The sequence below is a fragment of the Chlorocebus sabaeus genome, chromosome 20 (assembly GCF_047675955.1).
Source record: "Chlorocebus sabaeus isolate Y175 chromosome 20, mChlSab1.0.hap1, whole genome shotgun sequence".
Classification (NCBI taxonomy): domain Eukaryota; kingdom Metazoa; phylum Chordata; class Mammalia; order Primates; family Cercopithecidae; genus Chlorocebus; species Chlorocebus sabaeus.
In genome coordinates, this window is record NC_132923.1 from 97756917 (window position 1) to 97779884 (window position 22968).

The 22968-nt window shown below is 39.2% G+C and overlaps 1 protein-coding gene across 17 annotated transcripts in view; it reads right to left on the reverse strand.

The window, feature by feature from the left end:
• The window catches only part of MACF1 (microtubule actin crosslinking factor 1), a 404957-nt gene that overhangs the window by 167175 nt on the left and 214814 nt on the right, over window positions 1-22968 (reverse strand). For all 17 annotated transcript variants that reach the window (XM_073007458.1, XM_073007449.1, XM_073007456.1 and 14 more), the window contains 12 exons: window positions 22351-22503; window positions 20008-20162; window positions 14611-14737; window positions 13878-14061; window positions 13303-13472; window positions 8615-8793; window positions 7777-7915; window positions 6899-7092; window positions 5701-5863; window positions 4282-4365; window positions 1371-1478; window positions 1078-1176 (listed from right to left, as the gene is read on the reverse strand). In XM_073007458.1, the coding sequence (XP_072863559.1) occupies window positions 1078-1176; window positions 1371-1478; window positions 4282-4365; window positions 5701-5863; window positions 6899-7092; window positions 7777-7915; window positions 8615-8793; window positions 13303-13472; window positions 13878-14061; window positions 14611-14737; window positions 20008-20162; window positions 22351-22503 (1755 nt within the window). The remainder of the gene's footprint in view (window positions 1-1077; window positions 1177-1370; window positions 1479-4281; window positions 4366-5700; window positions 5864-6898; window positions 7093-7776; window positions 7916-8614; window positions 8794-13302; window positions 13473-13877; window positions 14062-14610; window positions 14738-20007; window positions 20163-22350; window positions 22504-22968) is intronic.

Here is a 22968-nt window from a genome sequence, read left to right on the forward strand (position 1 = left end):
ACCTAAATAAGTACGCTGTGAAAATAACCCCAAGTATAATTTAGCCAGGCTACAGTATTGCTCACAGGTGTTTGTGAGCTGAATTTGTTATACCTAGGTTTAATACCGTTCTGAAAAATACAAACAAATATAATAGGCACTCAATAATTATTTAATGATTTTTTAAAAAATCTCTTCACATATAGCATCTTACTCATTTTCGTAATTCTTAGGTTTACAGGTGAATCTGTAAGAAGAGGAGAAGAGGCTGAAGCCTACTGAGATTATATTATGTAGGTATGGATATAAAGAAAGTCTTGCTAATTTAAAAAGCAAAAGATGGTATGGTTAATGTTTTAACAGCTTTTCTTTTATAAGAGAGACTGAATATGCAGAAACTTATTTTACAAAGAAGATTTTTATAATTACAAAAAGATGACATGCTCATTACAATAAATTCAAACAAGTCTAAAACACATAATTATATAATTTAATCTTATTTCCACAGAAATTTGGTATAAATGCCTATAAACTTCTTTCTATGCCTTATTGTCTTTGTAGTATACAGTTTTGTTTTTAATGAAATCATAATTATACATAGTATTCTAACTTCCTTGTCTCTCAAATATTATATAACAATTTAATTGTATAATATATATTACATATATAACATATATAATTTTTTGCTGGTTTTAAAAAATTTTTAATTTTTGTGGGTACATAGTAGGTGTATATATTTATAGGGTACATGAGATATTTTGGGCTTTTTTTTTGAGACAGCCTATTGCCCCGGATGGAGTGCAGTGGCACAATCATGGGTCACTACAGCCTCAATTTCCCAGGCCCAAGTGATCCTTCCACCTCAGCCTCCCAAGTAACTGGGACCACAGGCATGTGCCACCATGCCCAGATAATTTTTAAACATTTTTTGTAGAGAGGGGATTTCCCTATGTCACCCAGGCTGGACTCAAACTCCTAGGCTCAAGTGATCTTCCCACCTCAGCCTCCTGGGTACCAGAGACTACAGGCACACACTACCATGCTGGCTAAGCTGTTTTACTGCACTTTCAAGATAATATTGGACCCAATTGTCCTCACCTCCTCCTCCTCCAGACGCCGGAGTGCATCACTGATGTATTTCACGTGCTGAGTTGTTAAAGTCACCAATGCTGTGTAGCGAGTCCTTAAGTCCATGAACTGTGGTTCAAAAGAACAATTTAAATAAATAATCTGCCAGAAAATGAAATGTAAATAGTTGAAAATAAGAGGAAACGTTCATGGAGTCACATGTTCACCAGAAAAGTGAGCCCTAAATCAAAATATAAGGCCCAGGCAAATGAATCTTTCCTTAAGGGAAGGCAGTGGTGTATTTCCTTCCGCCACCCTCTCACCTCTTGAGTGATGGCATCTGAAGAGGAAAGCATGCGACGGCGCTTGCCAGGGGATTTCTGCTGCGATTCCACAAAGGCCTTGTATGTCATCAGTTGCAATTCATAGTCCTAGGAAAGGATGAATTTCACTACAGTTACACAGGGTTTTATAATTCACATACATCATGTAATAAATCATAGCTTTTTATTGCTGGAAGCATTTTGGTGACCACTCAGGCTAGAGGTTAGCAAACTTTTCCTGTAAAAGGCCAGGCAGAAAATATCAGGCCATACTATATATGTGAAAGCAGCCATAGGCAATATATAGATGAAAGAGTGTGGTTGTTAGACTAAAACTTTACTTATGAACACCGAAAACTGAAGTTCATATAATTTTCACATCATAAAATATTATTCTTTTGATTTTCTTTTCAACCTTTTCTCATTGGCCATACAAAAACAGGTGTGTGGACAAGATTTGGCCTGTGGGTCATAGTTTGCTGACCCCTTAGTTGCAGTCTGACCAACCCTTTCATCTCATCTGTGGGGAAAGTGAAACCCAGAGATGGGATGTGAATTTCCCTAATTAACTAAGTGGGTAAGTAACAGAGTCAAGATTAGAATCTTAGTTTTCTAATCCCTAAACCAGTGTTGTCATTTTACCATATTATTCTGCCACTTCCTCTGCAACCCTGCAAGTTCTGCCCTAGTCTACTTGCTTCTTCTCTCACATGAAGTAGCCTTATGAGTGCAGTAGCCTCTTATGTACTTTCACTGCTTCTAGTCTCATCTCAATCTATTCTCTATTGTTCCACCAGAATACTTTTTCTAAAACCCAAAGATGACCACATCATTCTTCTCCTTAAAAAGCTTTCAGTGATCTAGAATAGAGCTTTTCAAACACCAACATGCATATAAATTATATGGGGATCTTATTAAAATGCACAATCTGATTCAGCAGGTCTGAGATTCTACATTTCTAATAAGTTTCCAGGCGATACTGATGCTACTGGTTCAAAGATAACACTTTGAGAAGCAAGAATAGAAGACAAAGCCAAAACAATGAAACAAGGCCTGTCATGGGTTGGCCCCAATCTCACCTCTCATTTTCCATAGTCACTGTTCATTATTGTGCCTTCTAGCTATACCAGAATACTCTCTATTTCCTCTATAATAAAGTATTTTCATTCTTCTCTGCCTGGGATTATGCAGTTCCTTTGCCTAAAACGTCCTTCTGCTGTCTACTTAAAAAAACTCTGAGTACAAGGAAAACAAGGAATGAATTTGTAAAGGAATCCATAAAAAAATAGTAGTAGCAACATTAAAATAATTATAATCAAAGCAATTGCTACCACTTGCTGAGTGCACTTTAAGTTTGAGGCATGGTCCTATGTATACATTATCTCATTTAATCTTTGCAATCACTCAGTGAGGTATTATTGTTCTCATTTTATAGATATAGTAACAGAAACATATGCTAACTGCATACTCAAAGTAAGCCTGGAAAATGGTGAAGAGTTTGAACTCAACTCTTTCTTACAGTGAGTGTTCTGTTATTAACTAAAGGAATGCCTTCATTCAAAAGTATTTGTTAAGCATCTTCTATGTACTTGCCATTGTTTTGAGTGCTATACACACATACTGAGAAACAAGTCAGGAAAAACTTTGCTCCCTTGGAACTTGTATTCTAGTAAGAGTCACAGAATAAACAAATAAATATACAATAATCTCAAGTTATTTTTTTCTTTTTTTTGGAGACAGAGTTGCCCAGGTTGGAGTGCAGTGACACAATCATGGCTCAATAGCCTCAATGTCCCAGGCTCAAGTGATCCTCCCACCTCAGCCTCTTGAGGAGCTGGGACTACAGGTGCACACCACTGCACCCGGCTAATTGAAAAAATTTTTTGTAATGATGGGATCTTGATGTGTTGCCCAGGCTGGTCTCAAACTTCTGAAATCAAGTAACCCTCTTGCCTTGGCCTCCTAAAGTGCTGGGATTACAGGTATAAGCCACCACACCTGGTCTCAAGTCATTTTTCTTTAAAGATGTTCTAAGAGAAATAGGGGAGAGCTAAATTATTCACGGCCTTACAAACCATGTAAGGATTTAGAATTTTATTATGACTTTTATTGACATGATCTTATTTACCATATTTCATCTATTCTAAGGTACACATTTTCTCCACATTTTAGTCTTTCAAATTGGAATATATCTTAGAATCAATGGCATGTTACATAATTGGCAGAGTTTCTTCTTTTTTCCTCTTTTTGGCATGCAGAAAATCATAGTGTAGCTTGTAATCAATGGAGTCTAAGATTCAGTGACATGCAATATGTTCTAAAAAGGCGATTATGGCTACTGTGTGGGAAAATAGCCTGTGGGGGCCAGAGCAGAAGCAAGAGACCAGCTCAGAGGGTATTGTAGTAGTCTTCAGTACAAGATTCTTCACTGGAATGTGAACTAGGGAAATATAGGGGGAGATAATGACAGGTAGTCAGATTTGGGACATGCCTGAAGACAGAGCCAACGGAGAATATAAAGCTTAAGGCAAAGACGAGAGCTTAGGATGACTCCTGGGTTTTTTGCCTCAGCAACTACAAAAAAATGGCAATACTATTTCCGAGATAGGAAAGACAAGTAAGAAGCATATTTAAGAAGAAAACTCAAACATTCTGTTTTTGCCATGTTAAGTTTAAACGGCCTACGTCATGCAAATGGAGATTCCTCAAATCGCAGCCAACATCTACTACTTCTCCAAGCAACCCCAAACATGGGATTGCAGGAAATATACATCTGCTTAACTGAAGGATCAGGCCAGCTTCTAGCATAAGAACTCTGCTTAATTTGTCCAGAAATAGAACCTACAGTGAAGATGTAGGTTTTCCTGAGCTGGTGATGATTCATGTTCTTTTTGGGATGTGGTAAAGTTACCTTTACAATAGTAGAGTACTGCTGGGAAAATTTTTGACATTGATCCAGTTTTGTCTGATTTCTCTCAATTTCTGCAAATAGAGCCTAGGAAGCAAAATATCACAACATTATCATTGCCATTACCACCATTGAAACAGCTGAATATTTACTATGTTCTAAGGCAGTAGTTTTCAAACCTTAGCTGCATCAGAATTGCTGGAAAGGGTGGTTAAAACACATACTGTGGAGCCTCACCTCCAGAGTTACTGGTTCAGTGGGTTTGGGTTCACAAATTTGCACTTTTTTGTCTTTTTAATCTTTTGTAGAGACAAGTTCTCACTTTCTTAACCAGGCTGGTCTCAAACTCCTTTCCTCAAGTGATCCCCCTGCCTCAGCCTCCCACAGCGCTGCAATTACAGGCAGGAGCCACTGTGCTGGATCCAAGAACCTGCATTCCTAACACGTCCCCAGGTGATACGGATGCTGCTAGTCTGGGGTCCACACTTTGAGAACTACTATTCTAAGTATTTTATATGTATCACTTCAGTTAATCCTAGCAACAATAATCTCATAAGGTTAAATAAATAAGAAACTATGTCCATTTTATTGATAAGGAAGTAGAACACGGCGAGGCTAAATAACTTCTTCAAAGGCTTACAGCAGATAAGTGAGCCAGGATTGGAATCCAGGCAATACAACTCCAGATCTCATACTTTTTTTTTTTTTTTTGAGATGGAGTCTCACTCTGTTGCCCAGGCTGGAGTGCAGCAGCATGATCTCAGCTCACTGCAAGCTCTGCCTCCTGGGTTCACGCCATTCTCCTGCCTCAGTCTCCCAAGTAGCTGGGACTACAGAACCACACCCGGCTAATTTTTTGTATTTTTAGTAGAGACGGGGTTTCACCGTGTTAGTCAGGATGGTCTCTATCTCCTGACCCCGTGATCTGCCCACCTTGGCCTCCCAAAGTGCTGGGATTACAGGTGTGAGCCACCGCGCCCAGCCTCATACTCTTAACCATAATGCTAAACAAAACAAAACAAAATGCCAACAACAAAAATGCTTAAAATGAATCATTTTCAAAAAAAAAAAAAAGAATCATTTTCATCTACTTAGAATTTTCCCTTGGTTTTCAAAACCCCATATCTAATCCTAGTAAAATAAAATGTAATCTAAAGAAACAAAATAAAGACAATTTTAATCTGTCCATCTAGTGGTTTCAATACAGTTACAGAAACTCAGAACTGAAGGTACCTGACAGGTTCTCTAGTCTAAATGCAAAGCCAGTATCTTGGGACCATCTTGTTCAAACCACGCTAAGAAAAGGGAACTTGGAATATCTTCCATTTGGAGGAAGTTTTAATTGCTAGTACATCATTTTCTTTTATGATAAACAAAATTTAAATTTCTATCTCTTCCCTCCAGAGCTAATACCACACTCACTGTCTGCTGGCTGAGCTGCTCCGAAAGCACTCTGCTATCCTCTGCCTGGCCTGGCTTCATCATTTCCTGCTGGGCAGTGGTTTCCTCAATCCACTTGATGAGAGTTCCATGGCAGGCTCGGTAATCTCCCAGAACTTCCTGGATACTTTCTAGTTCAGATTGGCTAGAAGAACAAAGGGAAACTGCTATCAGATACCTTGGTACAAATACAGTAAGGTAAATGAGGTAATTCCCTCTTTAACCCATGTGTCCAGTTGGGCTTGACCACAAATGATCCATCTTTATCTATGGGGAACAGCGATGTGAGGCTGAGTGAGACCTATGCATGTATCAGCACCCTATGGTCGAAAAAGTGAGTAGAAACCAGTTGTGACCTGCTAGCCCTGGATGCTGCCTTGTGGTCTAGCATCCCACAATAATCCTTGTCAAGTTTTTCACCTACATTGCCAAGAATTACCGGGGTGACCAATAAGGTAGTATTGGCTGTACAGTTCTATTCCCTGATGACAGAGTATATGTCAGTATAGCACAGCTATGATTTGTGAATCACTATAATTTCTCAGGGCAGAGAGGGGAGAGAAGTGAAAAATAGTCATTATTTCCTGTTACTTCCTGGTTAGACTTCTCTTAGTCTAACCAGCTTTGTGATAGTACTCCAATTAGAATGAAAACTTACATGAGCTGTTAAGCTCCTCTCCCTACAAATTTCCCTAACCAGCTTAGCCTCCAAAAGGTGCAGTTTCTATCCTTCCTATTTATATCTGTCATTAGAAGCAGGACCTCTAGTAACAGAGATGAAAAGTTACTGAATTAGCAAATGAGATGAAAGCAAGAAATTCTGTAAAGCCCCATCATGAAAAAATGGCTCATATTTGGATACAAAGCTAATAAAACAAGAACCAGAGTATAGGTTTTGTCCTTGAGAAGTGACCTTTCAAGTCTACATTCCAGGAAGCCACTGACATCAACGTCTTAACTAGAAAAGACCTGGGACACAGGAGAGGCATTACATCTGCTTTGGGATTGCAGGTCTCACTTTTCTATCACTTATCTTGTCCAGAATTTATGTGGTTTTTAAATTTCCACCTCTCCCTATACATTTCTACCTTTAAATATAAACGTACAGATATAACTCTGTTTTTGTTTAAGACCTAGTCCCTGAACTCTGCTAGGAGAAAAAGGTGGGGCCACCACTCACCGACTCTCGAGTTGGGCAATGACTCTGTGCCAACGCTCCTGCAGCTGGGAGCCTTTTTCCTGATAGCGCTCCAAATCCAGGTTTCGCTCTGGCGTCAGACGACTCATCTGCTCTGCCACTGCCTTGGCCTTGTCAATTTCCTCATCCAGGACTGAAAACACTGAATTCTTGTCCTTCACATCACTAAACCAGTGCTATGGAAACGTAAGTACAGAAACAGGCTGTATATTTTCCATGCTAAAAAGGAGTTAGTCTAAGGTAGGAAACAAGGACACGGTCTACAGCTAATTCCACATTGTATCTGTGATTGTGCCCTGGAACGTTTGTGGCAGGACTGCCTCCACATGTCATGGTCTCTGCTTTCCTGATACACACTGGGATGTCAAGGACAGACAGTACTCTAGAGAAATGTGCATAGTACTTGTGTTTGAAACCTGGCTTCCCCACTTATAACATATGAAACCAAGATAAGTCATTTAGCCAGACTAAATTTTGGTTTTCTCATCTGTAAATGGAAATAAAAATCTCTTCTTGTCCACCTCACAGAGTGACTTGTGAGAATCAAATTAGATAACAGCTAAGTGATTTATAAACTTACGGCACAACCATTGACTGTATCCAATTAAGCCATGATTTTATTGAGGTGAAAAGGGAAAAAATAAATCGAAAAACATAGTCCTTTCTCTTGCCTTTCTAGCTAGACATACTTCTCAGTCCCTTCTTCTTTAAATACATATTAAAATATGTTTAATATGGCATTCTGCCTTATTCAAATGCTAATTTAAATCAGTGTCATGCCATCCAAAACTGCATTTCTCTGCTAACCCAAAGCGATGAATATGTTAAGTCGGCCTTCTAAGAAACTCAGAGCAACTCACCCGTAATGTCGACCGATGGGCCTCCAGAGCTGAGAGATCTGCCAGTACTGCTTCTTCTTGACTCAGCTTAATCTCATAACCTTTGACCAAGAGTTCGGCATCCTGTATGCTACGTACTATAACATCAACTGTCTTTAACCTATGGGGACAAATACACATTCCTTCATTAACACATGAATTTTAGGAGCCAGGGTTATATACCTGGAGTGCTATAGAGAGGTTCATAAAACAAAATGACCAAAATCAATGCCACCATTTTTAGATATTGACAGGGTTTTCTGAAAACAAGTAAACATGGTTTTTATGCTGCCAATTTAAGCCAATTCAAAATAAAGTTCTAAGTGGCACTGGAACATGCATACACGTGGTGGACTCATGGAGGAAAGGCATGAAGCCAGAAACCCATTTTACACTATGAAGAGTTTAAGATGTGCTACTCTTCAAAGTCATGGGTAGAGATGGGTGGGAAAAGGGAAGACCTTCAAAGTCTAATACCTAGTTCAACTAAAAACTTTTCGTTTTATTCTTTAGTTTCTCTTCCTTTCTCTTCATTCCATTAAGTATTATTTTCAGAAATATTTAATCAAACAGAAGTGAGGTAAATCATAGTCCTAACATTGCAAATTAATTCCCCATCCATATCACTGGCACTTCTATACTGCAGTCCAAATGAACCTACTTAATGTTACCAGGAACTAAAGCCAAGACCTCTCATTATCAGTACATGCTCTTCAGGATCTATAATCTCTCTCCATTATTCATGAAACACTCTAAGCCTTTCTCTTTCTTATCCCAATGGAAAATATTGCCCTTGGGCCCAAAACCTCAGCTCACTCACTTATTCAGATATACAGTAGAGAGACCATAGATATGGTCCATCTTCTCCACCAGAAGATTCAGTTCTGAGCGTAGAGTTGGGACACTTGAACTAGATGGAGACTGATGGAGAAAGCTGTCACATTTCATAGAAACGGCATCCAAGTCTGACCTCAGTTGCTGTAAATCCTCCTGGGTGTGCTGCCAGGAACAAGACACACATAAAGAGGGAGAGAGAATTGAACAAAAAAGGTAGAAAGAAGTCCTTATTTGTAATAGCTAAATATTGGATAGCTAAATATTGGAAACCACCTAAATGCCCATATACAGGAGGCTGGCTGAATAAACTATGAAGCAGCCATATGATGGGGAATTATTCAGCTGTAAATGAAATGAGAAAGATTTCTGGGAATTAAGTGGTTTTAGCATATATTTTTAAGTAGAAGAAGCAAAGTCAACAAAGTATAGTATATTTTGTATATAAAAGAAGGGAAAATGAGAAAATATATGTGTATATGTTTATGCAAACGGACAGACAGAAAGGATAGCCAGAAACTAATGAGATGAAAAGAATGGAATTGAAAGGATCAAATGAAGGCAAATGGGATAAAAGGACTAGCTAGAGGGCAATACACTTCTTTTTGTATAGATTTGACTTTTAGAACCATGTTAATGTTTTACATTCTTATAAAGAAATAAATAAGGAAAATTGAGGGGTGGCTCTCAAATGGAACACAACAGAAATATACAAGCCTAACTGTATTTCAGATAAATAACATAATCACACTGAAAGGGAAGAAGAGGTATGAACACACGCAAGTAATTTCCAAACACAGTATTCGAACTATAGATATACCTTTAGGTTAAAGACAAAAGGAACTATAAATAAATGTTAAACTCTAATTTGGTAGGTTTGTTTATTGCAGTGAGTTAACAATTCTGAAACTACTATTTGTAAATGCTAGGACTGAACAATAAGTAAATATATTGTGGATAACATAAAGCAGGTTTTTCAGACTTGGGGAAGGGGGTTAAAAATATGGAAAGAGGCTAGAATAATCCCTGCGCTTTGGGTTGGGAACTGGATGGAGACAAATACATACGAATTCGTGTGTGTGTGTGTTTGTGTGTGTGTGTGTGTGAGAGAGACAGAAATTGATAGATCAATAAATATACTGACCTATATTTATATCTGTAAACTTACACACATGTATATGTGTGTATATGTAACACATGTGTGTACATGTGTGTGTATATGCATATATATATTTGTAAATACATGTTTCTTTTTTTTTCTTGAGACAGAGTTTCACCTTGTTGCTAGGCTGGACTGCAATGGCACGATCTCAGATCACTGCAACCTCCATCTCCTGAGTACAAGCGATCCTCCTGCCTCAGCCTCCCAAGTAGCTAGGGTTATAGGCACGTGCCACCATGCCCGGCTAATTTTTGTATTATTGGTAGAGATGGGGGTTTTACCATGTTGGCCAGGCTGGTCTCCAACTCCTGACCTCAGGTGATCCACCTGCCTTGGCCTCCCAAACTGCTGGGATTATAGGTGTGAGCCACCACACCCGGCCTATGTTTTCTGGCTCTGTCTGCTAAGTGGGCCTATAAGCAATAATAGTCCCACAACAATGAGTACATTCAGCACCCAGATCTTAGCTTCTAAATAATATTCTCTGCCCAAAAGAATCAGAACTCCTTGGAGAAACAGCTGATTTCCAGGGTTGAGACTGGAAAAAGCAAGATGAACCTGGAAGATCTTATTTTGTCAAAAAGAAAGAACTTCGTTGGGCATCGTGGCCCATGCCTGTAATCCCAGCACTTTTGGGAGGCTAAGGCAGGAGGACTGCTGGAAGCCAGGAGTTGGAGACCAGCCTGGGTAATATAGTGAGACCTCATCTCTATCTAAAAAAAGAGAAAGAAAGAAATAACTCAAAAAATGATGGGTACATGTTAAAAGGACAAAAAAGCCAGCTTGAAGGGGCTTCCATTGGCTAACTTTGGGAAATTTTGAGCATCAAAACAATGAAAACAATGACAGTAACAAATTACACACCACTGGATAAAATAAGAATCCATGAGTATATATTGACATAAATAAATAATGAAAGAAGAAAGCAAGGGAAGGAGGGAAGAAAAAAAGGGAGGGAGGGAAGGAAGGAGACAAACTACAGAAAAGGAAAGAAGGTTGGTTTTTCTTTTTCCATAGAACGTAAATGTTTTTTATGTAGAAGGAATGACAGAATTAGAAAAGCAGTTTTTGGCAACTATGATACTAATAATTGATTCAGTCATGAATTAACAATGGATGTTAAAACTAGTTGGTGAAAATTTGATGAAAAATAGGATATTTACATAGTCTCCAGTACCTCCCCATAAGATACTTAGTAATTACAAAGGGAAAATAGGAACCAGAGATCAAAGTTAACATCACCAGTAATGTCACATGCATCCTTATATGACATACTAATGTACCAAGGACACAGTATTACTTCTGTAGGATTCCTGCCAAAATTGTAAGACCTAACACTAATCAGGAAGAAGCCTCAGATAACCACAAACAGAAGGACAAAATATTCTACACTTATTCTACAAAATAAATGACCTACACTCATAAAAAAAAATGTTAAGGTCATGAAAGATGATGGAAAGTTGAGAAACTGTTTCAAGTTGAAGAAATCTGAAGATACACAGCAACCAAATGCAATATGTAATCCTGGACTGAATCCTGGACCTTCCTTCTTGGGGTTGCCAGGGATGGATGGTATGAGGATATAAAGGGCATTATTTGGTCAACTGATGAAACTTTAATGGCGTGTGAGCTTGGATAGCAGTATTATATCAATGTTTGTTTGTTTGTTTGTCTGTCTGTTTGAGACAGAGTTTTGCTCTGTCGCCCAGGCTGGAGGGCAATGGTGTGATCTTGGCTCACTGCAACCTCCACCTCCTGGGTTCAAGTGATTCTCATACCTCAGCCACTTGAATAGCTGGGATTACAGGCACCTGCCACCACGCCTGGCTACTTTTTGTATTTTTAGTGGAGATGGGGTTTTGCCATGTTGGCCAGGCTGGTCTCCAACTCCTGGTCTCATGCAATCCGCCCACATCAGCCTCCCAAAGTGCTAGGATTACAGACATGAGCCACCACGCTCGACCTGTATCAGTGTTAATTTCCTGGTGTTTATCATTGCTCCGTGGTTATGTAAGAGGCTGTCTTTTTTTTTTTTTTTTGAAGATGTACACTGAAGTATTCAGGAATAAAGAAGTTTCATGTCTGGAACTTCCTCTCAAGATAAAAAAGGAATATTATTATGTATAATATATAGAATAAAATGATAAAGCAAATGTACAAAAATATTAACATTTGGGGACTCTAGGTGAGACGTATAAGAGAATAAAACTTTTCTATATATCTTAAATTATTTCAAAATAAAGTTTTAAAAAGAAAGGTATTTTAGATGTATGTATACATGTATCTTGAGACGGGGTCTCACTCTTTGACTCAGGCTCGAGTGCAGTGGTGCAGTTATAGCTCACTGAAGCCTCAAACTCTTGGGTTTAAGCGATTCTCCCACCTTGGCCTCCCAAAGCATCCAGTCGACCTTTATTTCTTAGTGTGTCCTATTTTTCAGGGACAAATAGATTTTGTATCACCCTATGGAAAAGTAAAAAGCTTCCACATGAGAATTCCCAGGCTCCTATGATATGCCTTATATTACCTCCCTCTCCACCAGTAAAAATCATACTTCCCTCTCACCCTTCTCTTCAGGTTTGGGGGAAAAAAATAGAAAGTTGGAAAAATCACTCCTCCTCATTGGCCGTTCCTTTCCATCTCCTTTAAGCTCCCAGATCAAATTTACTAGGCTTCATAGAGCTCTCTCATACCATTCTAATTAGAAATGTTCTAGAAACACTCTAGGTTCCTATAGCAATCTTTGCTTAGAAATATACTAGTTACTATATTCATGACATCTCTTATATCTTATACTGAAGTCTCTAATCATAATTTTAACTTTTTATTTTTCTTTCACTACACTACAAGCCAAAAAACAAGGACCTTGGCTTACTTTTCTTTGTATGCCTCAGAGGACTTAATAAAGCAATATATATTTGCTGCTTTTACTTCAAGAATACTATCCTACATTTTCACAGTACTTTACTTTTTCAGGAAGCTCATTATATGTACTATACCATTTAATTTTCAAAATAACCCTATATCGTGCATTGCCATCTCCATTTTACAAGAAAGTAAACTAGGGATGAGAGTTCACTTGCTCAAAGTCACAGACAGAGCATATATCAGAGCCCACATTCAAATCAGAGTCATTCCTTGTATTTACTGGTCATATGACTGAAGGTAACCAAGTCACTGAAAGTAACACAGGCGCATAAGGGATAGAAGCAACAGCAGCATCTCTACTAAGCAGTTTCAAAATACATAGCCCAAATATACTGCTTAGAACAATTTACTAGTCTGTTTGCCTTCTCAACTCTGTAGGAAACTAATCAACATTCAGCAATACACATGGAGCTGAAATCACACTTCTCCACAGGTAAAAGACATTTATAGACTGCAAGAAGAACTCCTGAGAAGGACTGTCTCGAGTCTATTGCCTTATTTCTTAGGTTCCATACTCTTGCCATCCAATGAACTCTGAAAGCATTCACTACACAACCAGCATCCACACTGCTCTTAGGGCTTACTTCTTGCTCTGCAATCCTTAATGCACTGTCCTGCCGGGCATCTCTGTCAGTCCTAGAGCTGGCTAGAGACTGAATTCGTTTGATCACCCTCTGTTCATACTCCTCCAGGCGTAGCCGGATGTTCTTCAACTCTGAAATGTACATCTTGGCCACAGTCTCCTCTTTGTCCTCTGTGAATGAACAAACACAAAAGACCAGTAAGTTCAACATCAGAGATAAGCAGATCTGATATCCTACTGACGAAAGCAAAGCTTTATTTAGGGAATCTTCTGCCTGATTCTACCTGATCCTAAATTTCACGTATTGTATACTAATCTTTCAGAGTCCAAACATGTTACCGCCACAAGACAATGTGATAGGTTGATTAGCAGTAACAAACGAAATATCAACAGACCTCTTCTTCCATGATCTGATTTTGAGAATTCACCTATAAGTTCTTCTCTATCTCAAGTTTGTAGCAACTCAAATGGAAAAAAGCAGTGATGCTACTTTCTCATTTATATGAAGGGTTTCATAGCAACCCCTTGAAAGGCTCTCATTCTACTATTCTCTTTCCCTCTTCCCAGTGCACACACCATTCTCCATGGACTTCATCAGGTGCTGGAAGTGGGCTTTACAAGCTTCCACTTCCTCTTCCAAGTGCAAGCGATCAGCCACTGAGAACAGCACAGAGTCACGACTATCCTGCAGAAAGTCTTCATAGTGGGCCTGAAGATTCTTCATAATCTGATGACACTCCCCTGGTGCTGAGGATCGAAGCTAGAAAGAAAAAGCCAGAAGAAATTGCAACAGAATAAAAATATAACACTTTCTCTTTTCCTCCATTTTATTGAAGTAACATATATACAAAACAGTGCACAAACCATAATTGTAAACATATGGATTTTTATAATTTGAATTCCTCCATTTAATCAGCATTCAGATTAAGAAGCAGAACATTACCAGCACCCCAGAAGCACCCTTTGTGCCCCACTGGACATAACTCTTGATAATTGTTCACAAGTATTCACCTACTACATATTCTTATGCAAAAGACATGCTTGTCTTACAGAGTGAGAAAAAGCCTGCAACCTTCTACCCTTGCCAAGAAGACCAAAGATGTTACTTATTCTAATTAGGAGTTTCCTTTACCATTCAAATTGCTACTTCTAACTTGCAAGAACCTCAGGTCTCTAACTGTAAAATGGTGTCCCTGAGTCCACTTTACTCCATTTGGGTGGGGAAAAGTCTCACAGTAAGGAAAAAAAGCTCCTTCTGAAAAAATCTTGCCAACAGAATGTGAGCCTGGGGTAAGGTTTTCACAATTACCTTTTCTAGGTTCCAGGTCTGTATAAGGTCAAGGTCTTTACGCAGATAGTTCCAAGATATAAGGCTTTTGGTGTTAACATGTAGCTGGTGCCAAAGGGCCATCACCTTCTGATAAGATTGTTCGACCCTAGAAATAACACAGAACCTGACTATTACCTTTGTAAGACTTCAGCTCCACATTAGAGATCTTCTAAGAAAAAATGTGATTGCCTTAGCAGAACTGAGCTTATACGTTGAGCAGAGAAAGGCAACAAGTCAAATACTAACATCCCAGGAATTTTTAGAACTAAATTAATTGAGGCTGGGCGTGGTGGCTCATGCTTGTAATCCCAGAACTTTTGGAGGCCAAGGTGGGAGGACTGCTTGAGCCCAGGAGTTCAAGACCAGCCTGGTTGACATAGTGAGACCTCATCTCTATTAAAAAACAACAACAACAACAAAAAAAAACTAAACGACATTAATTAATTGGGATCTTCAACTTGGATTTGCTATAGCATTATGCATATTACGTTAGCACATATTTAGTAATTTCATAAATGTTACCTGGTTATAATACGATGATTACAAGCCAGAGAGAAGAAATAACCAGACAGAACAATAATAGGGAAAGGCATAAACAACATCCCATCCAGAATTGTTGAAAAATGATTATATCAATGTTTACAAATTGATTTGCTGTGTTCCAAACATTTATAAAAATGCTAAAATACTGAGAAGCTAATAGTAGTTTGAGAAATTCACCTGGTATATAAAAGAAAACTGCATGGCTCACGCCTGTAATCCCAGCACTTTGGGAGGCTGAGGCTGGTGGACCACCTGAGGTCGGGAGTTCAAGACCAGTCTGACCAACATAGACCACCAGCCTGACCAACAATTTTGTATTAAAAATGCAAAAATTAGTCAGGTGTGGTGGTAGATGCCTGTAATCTCAGCTACTTGGGAGGCTGAGGCAGAAGAACTGCTTGAACCCGGGAGGTGGAGGTTGCAGTGAGCCGAGATAGTGCCATTGCACTCCAGCCTGGGCAACAAGAGCAAAACTCCATTTCAAGAAAAAAAAAAAAAAAAGAAAACTGCAGTATGAAGGGTTTGAGATTTTTTTTCCCCAAGCATCTCATGTCTAATTCAATCTTGATTTCAAGAAGACTTACGAATACACAAATACACGGACACACTCTTTCTTACACACCCACGTTACCTTGAATTTCTTCAAGTTGAGAAAAACATGCAAAATATAAAGAACAGGATGGAAAACTAGAAGCCAGGACATCAGTTAAACAAGAGGCATTAAATCTGTAAGTTTAATCTTCCCTCTCTCCAAAAGTCCCACTAAAATTTCAGTAGAGTTGAAATTCAAAGTTCAGGAAATCTCAAAGAAGAATAAAAGTATAAAAAAGCAACAACAACAACAACAAAAAAGAAAATAAGAGAACATTAGAAAATCAGTTCAGGAGGTCCAACATTCAACAAATGGGAGTTCTTAAAAGCAAGAACTAAAAAAAAAAGGAGAATAAAATAATTAAAGAAATAAGGTCAGTACGGTGGCTCACGCCTGTAATCCCAGCACTTTGGGAGGCCGAGGCAGGCAGATCACGAGGTCAGAAGATAGAAACCATCCTAGCTAACACGGTGACACCCCGTCTCTACTAAAAATATAAAAAATTAGCTAGGTGTGGTGGCAGATGTCAGTAGTTCCAGCTACTCGGGAGGCTGAGGCAGGAGAATGGAGTGAACCCAAGAGGCAGAGCTTGTGGTTAGCCAAGACCGCGCCACTGCACTCCAGCCTGGGTGACACAGCGAGACTCCATCTCAAAAAAAAAAAGAAAAAAAAAGAAATAATCCAGGCTGGGCGTGGTGGCTCATGCCTATAATTCCAGCACTTTGGGAGGCCAAGGTGGCAAATCACAAGGTCAGCAGTTCAAGACCAGCCTGACCAACGTGGTGAAACCCTGTCTCTACTAAAAGTACAAACATTAGCTGGGTGTGGTGGCTCGTGCCTGTAAGTCCCAACTACTTGGGAGGCTGAGGCAGGAGAATTGCTTGAACCCAGGAGGCAGAGATTGCACTAAGCCAAGATTGCACCACTGCACTTCAGCCTGGGCGACAGAGCCAGACTGTCTCAAATCATCATCATCTTCATCATCATCATCATCATCCAAGAAAAAACTTCCTCAAACCTGAAAGAAAGTTTCTAGTTTGTGTTCATTAGCATAATGAATACAAAAAGACTCAAAGGTACAGCATCCCTTTTCAAGATTAGAGACAAAGAGAAGCATTTAAACACCTCCAGAGAAATAAAGATTTCTTTCAAAAGGTGAAAGTATCAAACTGTTCCGTATCATGATAGTGGTGAAGGATAAACAATTCTAAGCCTTTGTCAAAACCAATAGTATTGCTTATGACAAAAGATGAGTTTTACTATTATGTAAGCCTAAAAAAAAAAAAAAAAGAGAAAGAATGAAAATGGCACTATACATCTAAACAAGAAATCCTGAAAGTTAGAAAGCAATAGAGCAATGATTTCAAAGTTCAAAGTAAAAATAATTTCCAGGCTGGGCATGGTGGCTCACGCCTGTAATCCCAGCACTTTGGAAGGCCAAGGCGGGCAGACTACTTGAGGTCAGGAGTTCGAGACCAGCCTGGCCAACATGGTGAAATCCTGTCTTTACTAAAAATACAAAAACTAGCCGGGCATGGGGACATGCACCTGTGGTCCCAGCTACTTGGGAGGCGGAGGTAGGAGAATCACTTGAGCCCAGGAGGTGGCAGCTGCAGTGTGCTAAGATTGTGCACTCCACTCCAGCCTGGGCAACATAGCAAGACTCTATCTCAATAATAATAATAATAATAATAATAATAATAATTAACTTATTATTAATATTAATTATTTTTATTATTATTTCCAAAAAAAATGTATCTTGCCAGTTAGAGGAAGAAGAAGACAAACATTTTCAGATATGAGGTCTCAAAAAATTTACCTCCTACTCAGACTTTTTCAATAAGGCACTGGAGAGTGTAATCCACCAAACCAAGGAGTACACTAATAAATAAGACTTGGAATCTAGGAATCAGTGGGTCCAACATAGCGTGAAATATCACAGAGACAGGACCAAATCAGGCTACAGAACAGGTATACACACACACACACACACACACACACACACACACACACACACACAAAAGATAGAATGGTCCAGAATAAATGTTTCCAAAAGAAAAATGAAAATTGCCTGTGGTGTTTGGCCATATTGGGAATCCTTTTACAGTAATGTAGGAGAGTTTGGGGACAACTAAGCAAAGTAAAAAACAAAACAATTACCCACTCCAAGGAAACAAAAATTATATAAGAAAGTAAATAAAACAGGGGTCAGGTGCAGTGGCTCATGGCTGTAAATAAAACAGGGGTCAGGTGCAGTGGCTCATGCCTGTAATCCCTGTACTCTGGGAGGCCGAGGCAGGTGGATCACTTGAGGTCAGGAGTTCAAGACCAGCCTGGCCAACATAATGAAACCCCGTCTCTACTAAAACTACAAAAATTAGCCAGTCATGGTGGCACACACCTGTAATCCCAGCTACTCAGGAGGCAGAGGTTGTAGTGAGCCCAAACTGTACCACTGCACTCCAGCCTGGGCGACAGAGGTAGACTTGGTCTCAAACCAAAAAAAAAAAAAAAAAGAAAAAAAGAAAGTAAATAAAATAATTTACTCGTAAATATATTCACTCACCTACTCATTCATTCTTCCATTCAACAACCATTTATTGAATACGTGCTATGTGCTGGGAATGGTTCTAAGTGCTAAAGATACAGAAGTAAACAAAACGGACAAAAATCTCTAATAGGAGAGAATAAACAAACACATAATCTGTTAGGCAATATTAAGAGTTCTGAAGAAAAATAAAATGAGTAAAGAAGACAGAGAGTGGCATGCAGTGAGTGGGGATGGTGGTCCATGAGGGTTCTAAGATAAACTGAACAAAGTGAGGGAGTGAATCATGTAAATATCAGAGGCAAGCAGGAAGTCCAAAGGCCCTGAGGCAAGAATATGTGGTCTGTGTGTGAGAAACAGAGGAAAGACCAGAGTGACTGCAGCTAAGTACAAGCAAGGAGAGTGGCAGAGGATGAGTTCCGAGACAGAGACGTAAGGCACAGTCGCCTCACAATAGTCCCCTAGAGTACGATCTGGCTCAGCTTTAAACAATGCATGTACTAATAAAACAAAAAATATCAACTTAAACAAAAACTGTGACATAACTACATTTGGAAGATGAAAGAAGCGTATGCATATATGCATGTAGAGAAAGCTAAATGTTAATTTCCTAGAGTAAAAAGTTAATAGATAATTTCTGAAGTTGAAAACAAACAAGGAAATAGCAGGAAAAAATTACATTCGGAAATGTGGGTTTATAACCCAGCAAAATCTGCTGAAAACAGTTGACTCTGGAAAGTGGAACTTTGGGACAGGAGAGGTGATAGCTAATATTTATTATAATAAACTTTAGAGTATAACCCAGCTTTCTAAAATATGTACATAAACATATATATGTTACATAAACATATACATATTTTATATATATAAAAAAATATATATACATATATGTTTTTTTTGTTTTTTTGTTTTTTGAGACGGAGTCTCCCTCTGTCACCCAGGCTGGAGTGCAGTGGCGCAATCTTGTTTCAAGCGATTCTCTGATTCTACTGCCTCAGCCTCCCGAGTAGCTGGGATTACAGGCAACTGCCATCATGCCTGGCCTTTTTTTTTTTTTTTTTTAAATGTATTTTTAGTAGAAACGGGGTTTCACCATGTTGGCCAGGCTGGTCTTGAACTCCTGACCTCAAGTGATCTGCCTGCCTCGGCCTCCCAAAGTGCTGGGATTACAGGCATGCGCCACTGTGCCCAGCCCAATCTTTTTTTTTTTTTTTTTTGAGACAGAGTCTCGCTCTGTCGCCCAGGCGGCTGGAGTGCAGTGGTGTGATCTTAGCTGACTGCAAACTCCGCGTCCTGGGTTCAAGTGATTCTCATGCCTAAGTCTCCCGAGTAGCTGGGACTACAAGCATGCGCCACCATGTCCAGCTAATTTTTGTATTTTTAGTAGAGACGGGTTTTACCATGTTGGCCAGGCTGGTAAAAAAAAATCAATCTTTTGAGAGTAAGCTATTTATAAGCAAGAGTTCTTTAAAAAAGAAATATCACTGAATATACTCTAGTTGAACAGAAATATTTATTGAAGATCTACTATGTGGCTGGCAGTAGAAGACTTGATATCTCCAATGAGAAGCCTCTCCCAGGAGGAACTTTACAACTGTGTGCAAGAAGATCACAAATGCACACTCATCCCTCCATTGGTTCACCGAGGCCAACAGCAGAGGTGGGTATACCAGTGGCAGCTGAGCCAAGTTACCTGCTGGCCATCTCAATGGCATCCTTATTGGGTGGGGGAATGAGGAAGCAGACTGATGGCACCATTGCCTCATTTCCTGTGGGGCTGATCACTTTCCATTTGGTCCGCTGAGAATTATCTTCTAGCACACATTCATCATTTTTGCAAATAGTAATCTGAAGAGATAAATTTACCAGTTATTGCTAATGGATAAGCAACAACCCATTATTACCTGGTGCCTCATCCCAAAACTATCAAATCCTTAAGAAAAAAATCTGCTTAAGAAAATTTCTGCTATCACTTAGTGAGGACTTCTCATTTTTGCTAAAAGATAATGGGTATAAATCTACAACACAGGAAAAACTGTGACACCAAATAAATCAAGGAAACAAATATGTATTAAATACATGTTACATGTCAAGTAACCCAGAATATGAAAGTTATAATAAGACTATAAAGGCTCAAGAGTGATCTCAGCACAAAAATCTACTAGAGTAAAAACTAATGGAACGCGAATAATCAAAACATTGTTTTTATGATATTTCCTCTCCCCTCTTCCTATACCACCCAAACCCCTGAAAACGTTTAAGCATTTTGGAATTATCAAGTCTTTCTCTTGAGAGACAAGTGATCAAGATTATTATCCCTAGCTTATAGGCAGAAATATCGAGACACACAAAAGTGCAGTCTCATTTTAAAATTTTTATTTTTTTTCCATTTTTTAATTAATTCATTCTTTTGTATAATATGTATTTCTTGAGCGTCTACTCTGTGCTAGGACACTGGAGATAAAGACAGTATAATTGGCCAGGCACAGCAGCTCACATCTATAATCCCAGCACTTCTGAAGGCTAAGGTAGGCAGGCCGCTTGAACCCAGGAGTTCAAGACCAGCCTAGGCAACATAGAAAAACCTCATCTCTACAAAAAATACAAAAATTAGCTGGGTATAGTAGTGCATGCCTGTAGTCCCAGCTACTCGGGAGGCTGAGGTGGGAGGATCACCTGAGCCCGAGGAGGTCAAGGCTGCAGTGAGCCGTGATAGTGCCACTGCACTCCAGCCTGGGCACAGAGTGGGACACTATCACAAAACATAAATAAATAAATAAAAAGGTACAGTGGTAAGCAGACAAACATAGTCTGTATTTCCACATATTCTGGTGGTGTATGTAGTCATAATACTGTATGACAAATGCAATTTACCAGGGAATAAAGGATATGACCCAGTCTTGGCTAGAGGGGTAAAGACAGATTACTCAAGAACTTACAGCCACCTTAAGGAGTTTAGCCTTTTTCCCAAGAGCAATGAGTAATTATTATAAGATTTAAGCATAGGATTGTAATTTAAAGAAAAAAAAAAGGCTAAGCGCGGTGGCTCATGCCTGTAATCCCAGCACTTTGGGAGGCTGAGGTGGGCAGATCACGAGGTCAGGAGATCAAGAACATCCTGGCTAACATGGTGAAACCCCGTCTCTACTAAAAATATAAAAAAATTAGCTGGGAGTGATGGCATATGCCTGTAGTCCCAGCTACTTGGGAGGCTGAGGCAGGAGAATTGCTTGAACCCAGGGGGCGGAGGTTGCAGTGAGCTGAGATGGTGCCACTGCATTCCAGCCTGGGCCACAGAGCAAGATTCCATCTCAAAAAAAAAAAAAAAAAAAGAACATGCTGGTGGTAGGATCCTTTGTGCACTAAATGGGGAGGCTGATACAATAATCCAAGTGAAATAAACTTATGCCTTTTATTTTTTCTGAGACAGGGTTTTACTCCTGTAACCCAGGCCGGAGTGCAAATGGCACGATCTTGGCTCACTGCAACCTCTGCTTCCTAGGCTCAAGCGATTCTTGTAGAGACATAGTTCCATCATGTTGCCCAAGCTGGTCTCAAACTCCTGAGTTCAAGTGATCCACGTGCCTCGGCCTCCTAAAGCGCTGGAATTATAGGCATGAGCCATTGCACCCAGCTGCTTATGCTCTTAGGGAAATATTAGCAGGGACAGAAAAAGTATGTTTAAGGGATATTTACAAATTAGTACAAACTTGATGGTCCTATTAGCTGTGGAGGATAAGAGGAGTGGGGGAGTCAAGGATATCTCCCAGGTGCTACAAAGTACCATCTCTGTCAACACATAGGCAACTGAGTAGATAATGATGCCAATCACTGAGGCAGGGAGCAGGTCAAGATTATAGGATTGAAGTTTTTAGTTTAGTTTTGTTTTTTTTTAAATGATAGGAGAGATTTCAGCATGTTTAAATTTTAAAAACTCTGTAATTTGATCTTTCCTTATCATCATAACCCTAACTGAAGGCTTCCCTTCTTTCTTCTTTCCCTCTATGTCCCAGAAGTACCCTTTCTACCTCCTCACCTCGATCTGCCGATAGTCACAGATGGCCTTAACAGAAATGGTGCTCTTTAACAAATGGTCTGGACTGCGTGGTTTTAGCTGAACAATGGTTTTTGATCTCCCAACAAGACTGGCAACGGAACTCTTGGACTGTATAAGCTGCTCCTTTTCATCCTACAAAATGAGAAGAAAAACAAAATGACATTAATGTTGCTACTCAGGGTGACTAAGTTAACAAAGAAAACTGAATACTCCACTCCCTCAGAGAATGTCATCTCTCAGTTAAGTAGGGATGGTTGGTGGAGCCATCTTAAAGACTTAGACAAGGATAAAGAAAAAAGGAGAGAATGTTTCTGTCTTCTACCAAGTGCTTTTGCACTCAAACTTTGCAGCTTTCTCCCTGTGCCACTTTCTATGAACCATAAAGTCACATGCAAAAACCAAAATAAAAACAAATACTTCTAGCTTCCAAATACAGCTATATAGCTAATAAAAAATTTGTCTAAACATGATTCAGAGAACATGAAAGTTAAAATCAATAATAGGTATATTATTATTAGTCAATTTCTCACTGGTAGAAACCAGTTCTTCCCTTTTTGCTTAGGAGAAGCTAGTTATACTCATTTAAATTTTTAAAAA